Source organism: Tupaia chinensis, unplaced genomic scaffold (genome assembly GCF_000334495.1).
Source record: "Tupaia chinensis unplaced genomic scaffold, TupChi_1.0 Scaffold000161_3, whole genome shotgun sequence".
NCBI classification, from domain to species: domain Eukaryota; kingdom Metazoa; phylum Chordata; class Mammalia; order Scandentia; family Tupaiidae; genus Tupaia; species Tupaia belangeri.
Window position 1 is genome coordinate 638341 of NW_006159634.1, and position 12684 is coordinate 651024.

The window sequence follows — 12684 nt, forward strand, 5'->3', positions numbered from 1 at the left end:
AGAGCATGTGGTGAAAGTTTACAGGGGTGAGCGTTCTGGGTGTTTGATTCGTTGGCCTGCAGCACAGCGATGTAAGACATGTATTGAATAAGTGAAAGCCAGATCAGCCCCATGGGGATACATTGCAATGTTTGAAATATACACTGATATCTCCATTAGCAATGTAGGTATGTCAAATACTCTTTGCCCTTCATTTCCCAAAACCAAGACAGGCCAAGCTAGTGGCGTGGTGGTCAAGATGGCTGACTGCAGTTTGAGTCCCAGACCTAGCAGCTTGAAAATCACGCAGGGGATGTGTGCATGAGATGCCCAGAATCCTGAGTGGGGAATGGAGGAGAAGGGATTGCAGCGTGGTCGTCCCCCTGGGGGTGATTTCCCACTTTCCCTCTCTCTGCCTCTCTCTGTGAGCACACCACCCTTATAGCAAATTGAAAAACAAAACTGCAAGACAATACTTGGTATGAATCAACAAATGAAAAATTAGAAGTTGTACTTTATCCCCTTTTATGGGTGGAAAATGACCACTAAAACCCAAAATCAGTACATACGAGTTCTAATCATTTCTTCTAACTCACTGTATGACTTTTTTGGGAATTGCTTTTAAAAATGTAATCATTAACCTCCCTGGGACCTTAGTGTCCCCACGTGTGGGATGAAGAAGTAATTAATTGGAAGGCTAAAGGATCTCTCCCACTCCCAAGGTGACTGATCACCATTTTCATGTTGGAAAGCTCACAGTGAGAGACATCACGTGGATTCTTGTTATTAATCAAAATCTTGCTAAGTACTTTCTGTACATAAAACACAATAAGAATTTGGGACCAGCAGTTAGCATAATGGCTATGTCGCTGGACTCCCATGTAGCCGACCGTGGTTCAAATCCCGGACCCAGTGGCTTAAACTCACCCCAGGTGCCTGTGCGTGCGTGCCCAAGATCCCGAGAGGAGAATGGAGGAGAAGGGATTGTGGTGTGGCCATTCCCCCTGAGGGGTGATTTCTCGCTTCCTGTCTCTCTATCTCTCTGTCTGTCTGGTGAGTGCATGCACCCTATAGCTAAAACCTCTCCAAAAAAAATAAATAAGTATTAGAAAACTCCCTCACAGGACTGAGAATAATTAGGGGATACTGGTTAGGAGTAAATTATAGAGAACTTTTTCACTTTATTTTTCCTTATTTGAACAATCCTTCCATTTCCGATTTAACGGTATAGATGCATACAAGGTGACAAAAACCAACCAAAATGATACACCTAGTCTTACACACACATACAGCATCAGCCTTGTCTCACTAGACATCCTTAACGGTTAGTTGGTGTTTTAAGGGAAAGAATCTTCATCTACGTCTGTTTGTAGTTTAGGGAAATGACCATGTTACAGGAAGTAACGGTTACACAGAAAAGCCCTAATGTAGGTTATCTTGTCATTCTCACTGTTGTCAAGGAATGGAATTACTGAGTAGAGAGCAGTGTTAAACAGTGACAGAAAAAGGAGCAGTCACGAGGATTTAAGGAAGTAAAAGGAGTCCGTTCTGCAGGAGCCGCTGGTACAGTAGTTAGGGCAGCCGGAGCCCACGTAGCTCGCTGTGTGGTTCAAGCCCAGACCTTATGGCTTCAAATCCACACTAGGGGCATGTGTGTGCCCAAAATCCTGAGAGGAGAATGGAGGACAGGGGTCCCGTGGTGGCCACCTCCCTAGAGGGTGCCTTCTCACCCTAACTCTCTCTCCTCTTTGTCTCCTCCAAGTGCACAAGTGCCCTATAGCAAATTAAAAAAAAAAAAAAAAAAAAGAATTCTACATTTAAACTGAAAAGAAGGAAACTCTGTTAAGTTCTTCATATCATGTAGGAATGTTAAATACCTCAGATCAATAATTGGCTGCTTTCCATCTTCACTAAGAATTACAAAGAAAATCTGAATTTTTCATCATTCTATAGGTAAGCCAGAACTTACAGACAATAAATTTTTTTTTTTAATATTTTTTTTTAAGGAAAGTTTTTGCTATAGGGTGTGTGTGCTCACCAGAGACAGAAAGCAAAAAATTACCCCCTGGGGGAAATGGCCAAACCACAATTCCTTTTCCTCTGTTTCTTCTCGAGATTTTTAAGCATGCACATACACGTGCCTGGCTTGAGTTTCAAGCTACCAGGTCCAGGACTCAAACCGTGGTTAGCTGTGTGAGAGTCCAGTGTCTTAATCACTATACCACCTGCTGGCCCCAATTAAAGTTATTTTTAAGCATTGGAGTTTATTTTGAGGTTTTAAACCATTTTTTTTTAAAAAAAATCTTAAGTCACTTTTTAGAAAGCTGGGGCCAGCCCCTGTGCCCTAGTGGGTAAGGGAGCTAGAATCTACACAGCTGACATGGTTCAAGTCCAAGTTTCAGCAGCTTGAAAAACACTGTGTGCAAGTGCGTGTGTGCTCAAAGCCCCGACAGGGTAAAGTAGAGCAGAAGGGATTCGGGCCTAGCCACGTCCCACTGGAAGGTGTTTTCTCCCTGTCTCCCTCAGGTATGCCCTCTGGCAATTAAAAAAAGTAGAAAGTTATTTTTAAGTATATTTTTCATGATAGTTTTCTCTCGCTAGTCTAATAATAGGGAATCTGGTTTAGGAAATGCCTGTCCGCCTTCAGCTTGTCTCTTCCATTCAGCCAGCCTGTGTTTTATAAAGTGCTGACTGCATTCCAGGTAAGATTGTCGTGAGATAAACGGATGGTCCCTTTCTTCACGGAGCTTGCTGTCCAACAAGGACGATCCAAGTAAGGCTCCAGGTGTGTGAGGCTGTGGCAATGGGCTCTGTGTGTTCGTGCTGGTGAGAGGACTCAATTATGAACGACACCCAGGTCGCCTACTGACAGTACACAGGTTTTCCTCTGTGGGTGTGTATTTATTTGCTTATTTTTAACTATAGGGTGCATGTACTCTCTGGAGAGAGAGAGACAGAGAGAGCAAGAGAGAAAGCACCCCCTAGGGGGTTAGCTGCAATCCCTTCCCATCCCATCTCCTGGGATTTGGGGTACCCATGCACATGTGCCCAGCATGTTTTTCAAGCAGCTAGGTCCAGGACTCCCAGTTGCACAGTTGGCCCTGTGGGATCTAGAGCCTTAATCACCATGCCACTCGCTGGCCCTGTTTAATTGCTTTTTAATCATGGAGCTTAGCTATTATAAAGCAGACTAGTTGAAATAATATTACTATTACAGAACTGATGATTTCTGCAGTAAAGCGTTAGTACAGTTAGTTGATCACTCATGTGATATTTTCTGGAACAGATGTATGTGTTCATGTGACCAGCAGGCATGGTGACTAAGGTGCTGGACACTTCCACATGGCTGACTACAGTTCAAGTCCCAGACCTGGTGGCTTGCTTTTTCACTTTCCCTCTTTCTGTATCTCTCTCTGGTCAAATTAAAAAATAAATGAGTTAATAAATAAAATAATTCCTTAAAAATGTTTTATGTGTTCACATCCTTTCCCGGGTATCTCTTGGGTCTCTTGTTTTTCTTAAATATTTACCATGGCTTTTCATATGGAATAGCTGTTGACCCCCCTGTGCTGTTTTTCCTTAATGCATGGTATCTGCTTTATCCTCATCTGGTGGTTTCCTTTGCCCAGAACTTTATATTCAGTAGATTGGCGTCTGTTGGCCACTTCCTTTGTGATTGTTCTCTTGTTCAAAACTGAGAATGTCGTCTGTTATTTTGTCTCTGATTTGATTCTTTAACCCACTGGTCACAGATTATGTCAATATGTATTGTTCACTGGCCTGCTTTTTCTGGTGCATTCTTCTCCACCCTGAGGCCTCTGAAAAGCAGTCAACAAAACCAGATGAACAGGTATTTCCTGAGCGCCCAGGTAAAGTAGGAGATACAGTCATCAATCTGATTTGGAAGCAACCCTCACTTAAGAAGCTAACAGCTGGGACCAGCAAATGGCGTAATGGTTACATCTCTGGGCTCCCACGTAGCTGAGTGTGGTTCTAGTCCTGGACCCGGTGGCTTAAAACTCATGCCAGTGCGTACGTACGCATGCCCAAAGTCCTGAGAAGAGAATAGAGAAGGGATTGTAGTGTGGCCATCCTGTGGGGAAGTGATTCCTCACTGTCTGTCTCTCTGTCTCTGTCTCTCCATTGAGCACACACACCCAATAGCAAAAAATCTCTCTCAAAAAATAAAGTAAAAAATTGTTAGTAAAATTTGAATATAGGAGAAGTGTTTTCACAACCAGTAGGAGATCGGTTGCTGATCTGTGTACACAGCAGTTGTGTCTGGGATGAAAGGAGAAAGTGACTTGGTCCAAAGTGATAGAGAAGACCTTGCCACCAGCTGATGGCGTTTCAGTGGATGTGGAGGAGGAGGGGGAGTGTCTGGCTAAGTAGAAAGACAGGCGAAGAGCAACGATTCTGCAGGAACGGTTAAGGACCCAGCATCTTGTGAGGCTGTCAAACTGAGAGTAGACGCGTTAGTCTGAAAGCAGCTTTGGAGGTGGTCTGTGAGTGGGGCAGCTGGATGGTGGGCCCATTGATTCCCGTCTGCGCCATGCCTAAATGACCCAAGGATGATCAGAGCTTGACAGTGTTGTGGAAATGCAAGGTGGGATCCTGACTGCATATCTGACGTTACTGAGGCAGACCCTCCCAGGCTTGAGGGTGAGCCGACCCAGGCTTTGGGACCGGGATGGGCAGGAGGGTACATGGACCGGAAATAAGTCGGAGGGGTGTGTTTTCATGCTCGTTTTGACAGCAGCGTCCTACTGTATAGCTTGCAGTAGGGAGTGTGCGGCTGGGATTTAAGAGAAAGGTGCCGACTGCAGTCCACGTTGGCCACATGAGGTGTGAGTTAAAGTCAGAACTGAGCAAAACTTGGACGAGGATACTGGGGGAGGTGCGCTGTAAGGCTGTCCCATTGCGCATGGGTTTCCTCCACAAGTCCCATGTGAGACGTAAACGAGAGACGGAGCTGGAGGTGCACCTGTTGTGAGGGGGCCTCTTCATGAGGCGCGGTGGAAAGAGCAGAGACTTGGGAGTCCAGTGACCCCTGCATTTGAACCGGCCCAGCTATGACGCCTACTTAACCTTAAGGGTGGGAATGAAGTGCGTGGCTCCACAGAGGCACATACCCAGTGCAAATTCTCTAAAGTAAAATGAACGTTTGGGCTGGCCTCATAGCCCAGTGGTTAAGTACTGCACAGAGAAAGCCACATCCCAAATGGCCAACCAGGGTTCAAATCCTAGCCCCAGGACTGGCTCAAAAAGCACGCTGAGGGTGTGTACATGCGTGCCCAAAACATGTTAGGGTGGAGAAGTGGAGGAAAAGGGATTGACCTTGATCACACCTCATTGAGAAGGATATTCTTGTGCACTCGCTCGCTCTCGCTCACTCTCATACATGTCCCTACCCTCTAGTAAAATGCGTACCTTCACAACATGGAGAGTAATGTTTGACTGAGTTTCTGGGTACCACGGCCCAGGCAGTTGTCACAAAATTACATTCAAGTCCACCCTGTAGACTTGGCACCATCGGTATCTCCGTATTCTAGCCTTAATCCCTAAGACAGTGACGGAGCTCCCCTTCTAGCGTAGTAGACTACCCTGTGTGTGCCCAGACTGCTCACCTGTCCTGGCCGGAGGCTGCTGGTCCTGGGGTGATGCTTGTTCTCATGTGCAGTACTCCTGAACTCAAATACTGTGATGTGACATTGACGGTGCTTAACTGTGACATAAAACAAATACACGTGCTGGTGATGAGGGGTGAAAGAGAGGATACTTGATTAGTATGTGTCTGGACACACATGCATACACGTGCTCTGAGCAAAGTCAGGAAGAACTACTCGGGGCTGTACGAACCTTGCATCTGTAACTGGTCACCTAGGGGTGAGTGGCATCCTGGCCCTTCCTCCTCCCATTCTGTATTCCATTCACCATCAGCAAGCTCCTCGGCTGGTTGCAGAGGCTTCTTTACCTGAAACCCTCATTCCTGAAGGGCCTGGGCCTTCCAGGATTGCGTTGTTGGTTTCCCACTGATCTGTAATAGCAGGCGTGGTAATATTAGGAGGCCCCCAGGAGAGTCTCCATAGGCCACACCTCCTCTTCTTTGCAGCCTCTGTGGAGCCGCAGCCCGATTTCACCCCCAGCACAGTGACTCCCTTTGCCAGCTGACCCCGAGGCAAACAGAGCTCACAGTGGCTGGGGAGCTGTCCTGACATCCAGGTCAGAGCAATTGTTGTTATTTAAGTTCATCTTCTAAATAGGTATTTGCATAGGGATATGTTTATTTTAAAATACACATATTATGTAAATTGATTCACATTGTGATTAAGTGAAATGGATGTTAAGCAGAGATAGCAAACTGGTACTAGTCATCAAATTAGAGAGACACGATTTTCTTTCTTTTTTTAAGGATATGAAAGGGTTTTTTTCTTTTTTTAGAATTATTTATTTATTACTATTGTTATTTTTTTCATTTGACCCGAGCGAGACGAGAGAGAGAGCAAGCTTCCAGGTCCAGGACTTGAACTGTAGCCACCCATGTGGGAGTCCAACGCCTTTAACTACCATGTCACCTGCCGGCCCCAGGGAGACACGATTTTCTAATGCAGTGTTCTTCTGTCTTCAGCCCTGTATAGATTCCTCTTCATGGGAGGAAAGAATACTAGCAGAATGTAAAAATTTCAGTTTATTTAAGTATATACAAGCATTACATGAGATATAAAACTTTTATATGCTTATTTTATTTCTGTTTGAAACCCAAACTCATTACAAATGAAGGACAAGCAATACCACAGAAGCAATAAAGTTGAAATTAACAGTAAATACAGTGGGTGGATTTTGCCAGAACTAATTTATTACTGCAAACAGATGTCTGGGTGTCTGGGGGCCATGAGGCAAGTGATATCAGCTCAGCTTCCCTGGGGGTGTGCTCGGAGCAGCCTCTGCTCTCCGCACCATCTGCATCGGGACAGCCACGAAACCTTCGCCCCACAGCGTGCTGTGAGCTCTCACTTGCCACAGACCCTGACTCGGGTGTCAGGCACATCGCCGTCCTTCACTCCTTTGCCCGTGAGAAGTAAAGCTGTGAGGTTTGTTTGTTTGTTTTGTTTTGTTTTGTTTTTTTGCCATGGAGCATGTGCACTTATGGAGAGAGAGTAAGAAAGCAGAGGTGACTATGCCACAACCCCTTCTCCTATATTCTTTAGGGACTTTGGGCGTGCACACGCACACACACATACCCTGAGTGTTTCAAGCCTCCAAATCCAGGACGCGAAAGACATAGTTGCCCCATAGAATCTGGCCACTCTAACCACTGGCTGGCCCCAAGGTTTTAACCAACAGAATTGAAATGGGTGCACTGGCCCAGCCTGGTGGAGCAGTCTTTAGCATCCTGGACTGCTGTGCTTCAGGCCACATGGCCCTCTGAGATTCAGATCCCTAGTCAGCCTGAACGTGTCCCAGGCACTCGTGAAGTGCCCACGATCCCGACGAACTGAAGGGCTGGAGAAGGGATCAGGGCACTGCAAGATTCTGTCGAGTGTATTTTTTCTCTCACTCGCTCGTGTGCACATACCTGCTCCTTTACCTTAAAAAAAAAAACAAAACGGGAGTAAACTGACAGATTGGGGACAGTTAGGAATATTGTCATCTTCACATAGGACATGCCACCCTGGATAGTCAGATGAATGCTGTGATTTTACTCCAGGTGACATGCAGGAAGTAATCCTGGACTGTTCAGTGCACTGCGTGTCAGCCTTCACCCACTAAGTGGCCATCCAGAAAATTCTGAATATACTGTGTCCATTGTTCTTTAGGTTATCGTCAAGTTGAAGAGTTTTTGTGACGAACTCACGGTCTCCTGAGATTCTAAGGACCCTCAGAGATCTGAGGTGCCCAATCCGGGAAACACAAATATACTAGGAAACATAGCTAGACCTTGAAGACTTGGGTACAAGCCGCTGAGCAGCTGTGAGAACTGAGACAGGTCTCTTACCCCTGGGGCATCGAGTTGCTGATTGGTGGCCACTCGAGCCCAGGTTCCTTGCTCTTCCTCCTCTGACCAAAAGGCCGGAAATTCCGTCATTCTAGGTCGAGCTCGTTTCAGCCCGCAGTCCCCGAAAGCAGGATCTTCTCCTCGTCCAGTGAGATGGTGCTCATTGTAAAGCCCTCGCTTGTTTTCTGTTGTAGATTCTGATTCCCAACATAGCCACGAAGTGATGCCTCTCCTCTATCCTCTCTTTGTCTACCTCCACCTCAACCTGATCCAGAACAGCCCGAAGAGCACAGTGGAGAGCTTTTACAGCCGCTTCCACGGGATGTTTCTGCAGAATGCCACCCAGAAGGACGTCATCGAGCAGCTGCAGACCACGCAGACCGTCCAGGACATCCTGTCCAACTTCAAGCTTCGAGCATTCCTAGACAACAAGTATGTGGTCCGTCTCCAAGAAGACAGCTACAACTACCTTATCCGCTACCTCCAGAGTGACAACAACACTGCCCTGTGCAAGGTCCTCACCCTGCACATACACCTCGACGTGCAGCCTGCCAAGAGGACGGACTACCAGCTCTACGCCGGCTCCTCCCGCAGCGAGAGCAACGGCCTGGAGCCCCCCGACGTGCCCAGCCCCATTCTGCAGAATGAGGCTGCCCTGGAGGTCCTGCAGGAGAGCATCAAGCGCGTCAAGGACGGGCCGCCCTCCCTCACCACCATCTGCTTCTATGCCTTCTACAACACGGAGCAGCTGCTCAACACGGCAGAGATCTCCCCGGACAGCAAGCTGCTCGCTGCTGGGTTTGACAACTCCTGTATAAAACTTTGGAGTCTACGATCCAAGAAGTTGAAGTCTGAGCCCCATCGAGTGGACGTGTCCCGCATCCACTTGGCTTGTGATGTTCTGGAGGAGGAGGTATGAGTTCCTGTTCTTCTCCTGCACCTCCTTCCTGATGGCTTAGCCTATTCTCACCGCAGGGCCAATCTCACGGAGGGTGGGCTTCCTATTTCCTTCTTCGTGTAGCCAAAGCCGTACTAATGCCATGTAGGCTGTAGCCATTGAGTCCTCGCTCAGGCCCGGCCTAACAGGTAGAAATGGTTAGCAGCAGTAACCTAATGTTTTCATGAATGGCCAGCTGAAACGTGGCCAATATCACTTACTCTAATTAATACTTACGGTTCATGTTGACTTTAGTAGAGGTTTACAGTAAATATTTACTTTGTGTGTGCGCGCTGCCCAAGGGTAAATAATTAGAATGATTTGAAGGAGGATTACTGGGTCAGTGGGACCATTTTTTTCTCATTGCCAGAGAACACGTGCGCTGATTAAGAGCAAGAAAGAGAGAGAAACACCTGCAGTGGATCTTGGATCTTGGGTAGGCACGCACACTTGCCCGGTCTATTTTTCAAGCCACTGGGGCCAGGATTCAAACTGTGGTCAGCCATTTGGGATGTGGCTCCCAGTGCACTGTGCTTAACTACCACCGCACCCTAGGGCCAAGCCAACCAGCCCGCACCTTAAACCAGAATGACAGCACCCTCGTCCTCACCAGGCGTCCTATCAGTCTGAGCACTGAGCCACGGCTCCTCTGCACCTCGCCACCCTGAGGCTGGTTTCTGTCCCCTGGCCCCATGAGCACAGGAAGTAGAGCTGCAGTTCCACCCAGCAGTCTGTCTGATGATCTGTTTCCAGGTCGTGCTTGGTTCGGTTGGTGAAAGGGCAGGCGGAGCAGCCTGGGTTTCAGGTCACCGAGAATCACCACTTTAGAGAAAATGTAGGCCAAGGGAAGTAGAAAGTAAACATCACAGAAGTAACTCCTCCCTGCCAGTGGCTCCGTAAAGGCTGTGGGCCAGGATATTTTGTCATATCACCACTGAAGTTTTGGTAGCTCTGCCTCAAGTTACTTTGTATGGAAAATTCTTTGCACAAGGTTCAAAAATCGAGGAGTAAGAAAATTACCTAGTTAAATGAAGAACAGTGGAGGCATTAGATGTGAAGCCTCGTCTCCCTGTTCCTGGTATCACAGTCACCATCCAGGTAACAGGGCGTCGCATTTTGTTTCTTGCAGTTGATACAATATTATATTGTGAGTAAACAGCCAGATCCCCACGCACAGGCTTTGAGTTCTGGAATTTTATAGTGTGCTCCAAAATACTTGACTTTTTAAACTCTTACCCTTGGCGACAGTTCTTGCTGCTGGTGGATTCTTCACATATGACCGAGGGGTACTGCCTCCCTTACTTTCAGTTTCACGTAAATACCAAAATAATACTAAGTTGGGGCCTACAGATGTTATAGTGGTTAAGGCGCTGGAGTCCCACATGGCCAGGCACAGTTCAGATCTAGACCTGGCTGCTTGTCAGTCATGTCAGCTGCGTGAGCATACGTGTGCATGCGTGCCCAGGATCCTGGGAGGAGAAGGGATTGCAGTGTGGCCGTCGCCCTGGGGGATCAATTTTTCGTTTTCCCTCTCTGCCTCTCTCTGTTTGTCTCTGGTGAGTTCACGTGCCCTATGACAAAAAACATTTTTAAAACGTATTATTCCTCCTAACCTTAAAAACGTATTACTCCTCCTAACCTTACTGACTTTGATGATAAAGAGTTTAGGGATTATTCTGTGCATTTAAAATGAGTATTAAGGAAGATAGCATTGTGGCATGTTAGAGCAGTAGACTAGAAAAAGACTTTATATTTTTTTAGAATCATTTAACCTTGGGACCAGCAGATTGGCATAATGGTTATGTTGCTGGACTCCCTCATAGTCGACTGTGGTTCAAGTCCTGGACCCAACAGCCTAAAACACTCTGAGCACTTGAGCATGTGTGCCCAAATTCCGAAGTGGAGAATGTAGGAGAAGGGATTGCCACATGGCCAACCCCGTCACAGGGGTGGGGGGGGGCATGATTTCTAGCTTCCTGTCTGGCAGGCGCACATGTCCAATAGCAAAAATCTCTTTTTAAAAAAAGAGAGAAAGAAAAGGACTATTTCATCTTATTTATTAGTATTATTATTTAATTTGACCAGAGAGATAGTGAAAGTAAGAAAGCAAGCCACCAAGTCCAGGGACTCGAACTACAGTCAGCCGTGCGGGAATTCAGTGCTTCAACCACCGTGCCACCTGCTGGCCCCTAGAACAAAATTGTTTAAGATTCTGCTCTGACCACCACTAAAAACCAACTTTGTGACATCCCCAGGTTTCCAGGCGTTGAAAGATGTATATCTGAAAACCCAGAAGTTAGGAGTAGCACGAGGGAGTCCCGAAGCAGGAGGAAGTGATACGGCTAGAGTTGGGGGGGGTGACACAGGAAGTGGAGCACTGTCACTGTCCATGTGAGTCATTCCAGCCCCAGCCAGGGTGGTGACAGTGGAAGAGGAGACAGTGGAGGGGCTGGAAGGGAGTGTAGGTGTTGGGTTGGTGTAGTGAGTGAGGGATGGGTGCGAGGAATGCCAGGGGACATCGCGAGTGAGGCATGAGGGTGAGGAATGCCAGGTGACATGGCGCTTGCTTTAAGTATTTTTCTGCTCTATGCTTCATTATCCTTATCAAAAGTGCTAAAATTCCGGCCTCTGCTTTTCTTTAAGAACAAATTGTTTTTAAGAATGCGTCCACACAGGAGCTCGTCCACAAATGTTCATAGCAGCATTATTCAGTTAGCTGAGAGCGGGAGCAGCCCACGTGCCCATCCACAGGTGAAGGGTAGACCAGATGTGAAGTGTGCAGCCGTAGGAAGGCATGGAGTGCGGGTACCTGCTGAAATCCACGCTGCACATGTGGATGGACCTTGAAAACTGTGCTGAGTGGAAGAAGCCAGCCGGAAAAGGCCACATTACAGGATGACATTTGTAGGAATCCCCGGATAGAGACATTCGTAGGAAGTAGATTACGTTGCAGAGGCGGGGTCCAGGAGAGTGAGTGACCACCTAGCGTGGAAAGCAGGAACCTGAACCCCCCCATGTGCATTGAACTCTCAGTCAAGTATGCCAGACAGAATTGGGCTTGGGGCTCTGTCCTGTAGCTCCTGTCGCCTCCTACTGGAAGGGAGAACGACAGCCAGACTGCAGACAGCATCGGGAATTGCCCTTCTTTTCGGGTACCCGTACAGGACTCCCCTTACCACTGCCGCACCCCAGCCCCTTAGCTCAACAGTAGAACACCAAGTTCGGTTCATGGAACGTCTGGCACTCCTTCCCCTGTCTGCTCATCTCTAAGTTTGAGAAGCAGAGTCACTATGAGCAGCATTCAGTTCTAAATGGTGTAGGAACGAGCCTTAGCTCAGCGTGCCCAGCGAGAATATAATGGGAGTCACGCGGGTCAGTTACATTTTCCTAGTAGTCGCAATAAAAAGACAAGACATTAGAATGAATTATAATGACATGTTTTATCCGAACCCAGTATGAACAGAACATTACCTCAAAATGTGAACAACAGGGAACCAGCAGTTAGCGTAATGGCTATGTCGCTGGACTCCCACGTAGTCAACCACGGTTCGCGTCCCAGACCCGGTGGCTTAAAACTCACGCCGGGCACGTGTGCGTGCGTGCCCAAGATCCCGAGAGGAGAATGGAGGAGAAGGGATTGTGGCATGACCATCCCCCCTGGGGGGTGATTTCTCGCTTTCTGTCTCTATGTCTGTCTCTGTCTGTCTGGCGAGCGCACGCGCCCTATAGTGAAAATCTCTCAAAAAAAAAAAAAAAAATGCGAACAACACAA

General features: G+C 47.4%; 1 protein-coding gene across 4 annotated transcripts in view; it reads left to right on the forward strand.

Moving 5' to 3' along the window:
* TAF5L (TATA-box binding protein associated factor 5 like) overlaps positions 1 to 12684 on the forward strand; it is a 34055-nt gene that overhangs the window by 15195 nt on the left and 6176 nt on the right. For 2 of the 4 annotated variants that reach the window (XM_006146012.3, XM_014586833.2), the window contains one exon: positions 8170 to 8888. In XM_006146012.3, coding sequence (XP_006146074.1) covers positions 8170 to 8888 — 719 coding nt within the window. Of the gene's footprint in view, positions 1 to 8169; positions 8895 to 12684 lie in introns of those variants that run through there. The other 2 variants (XM_014586836.2, XM_014586835.2) reach the window with 2 other exon arrangements.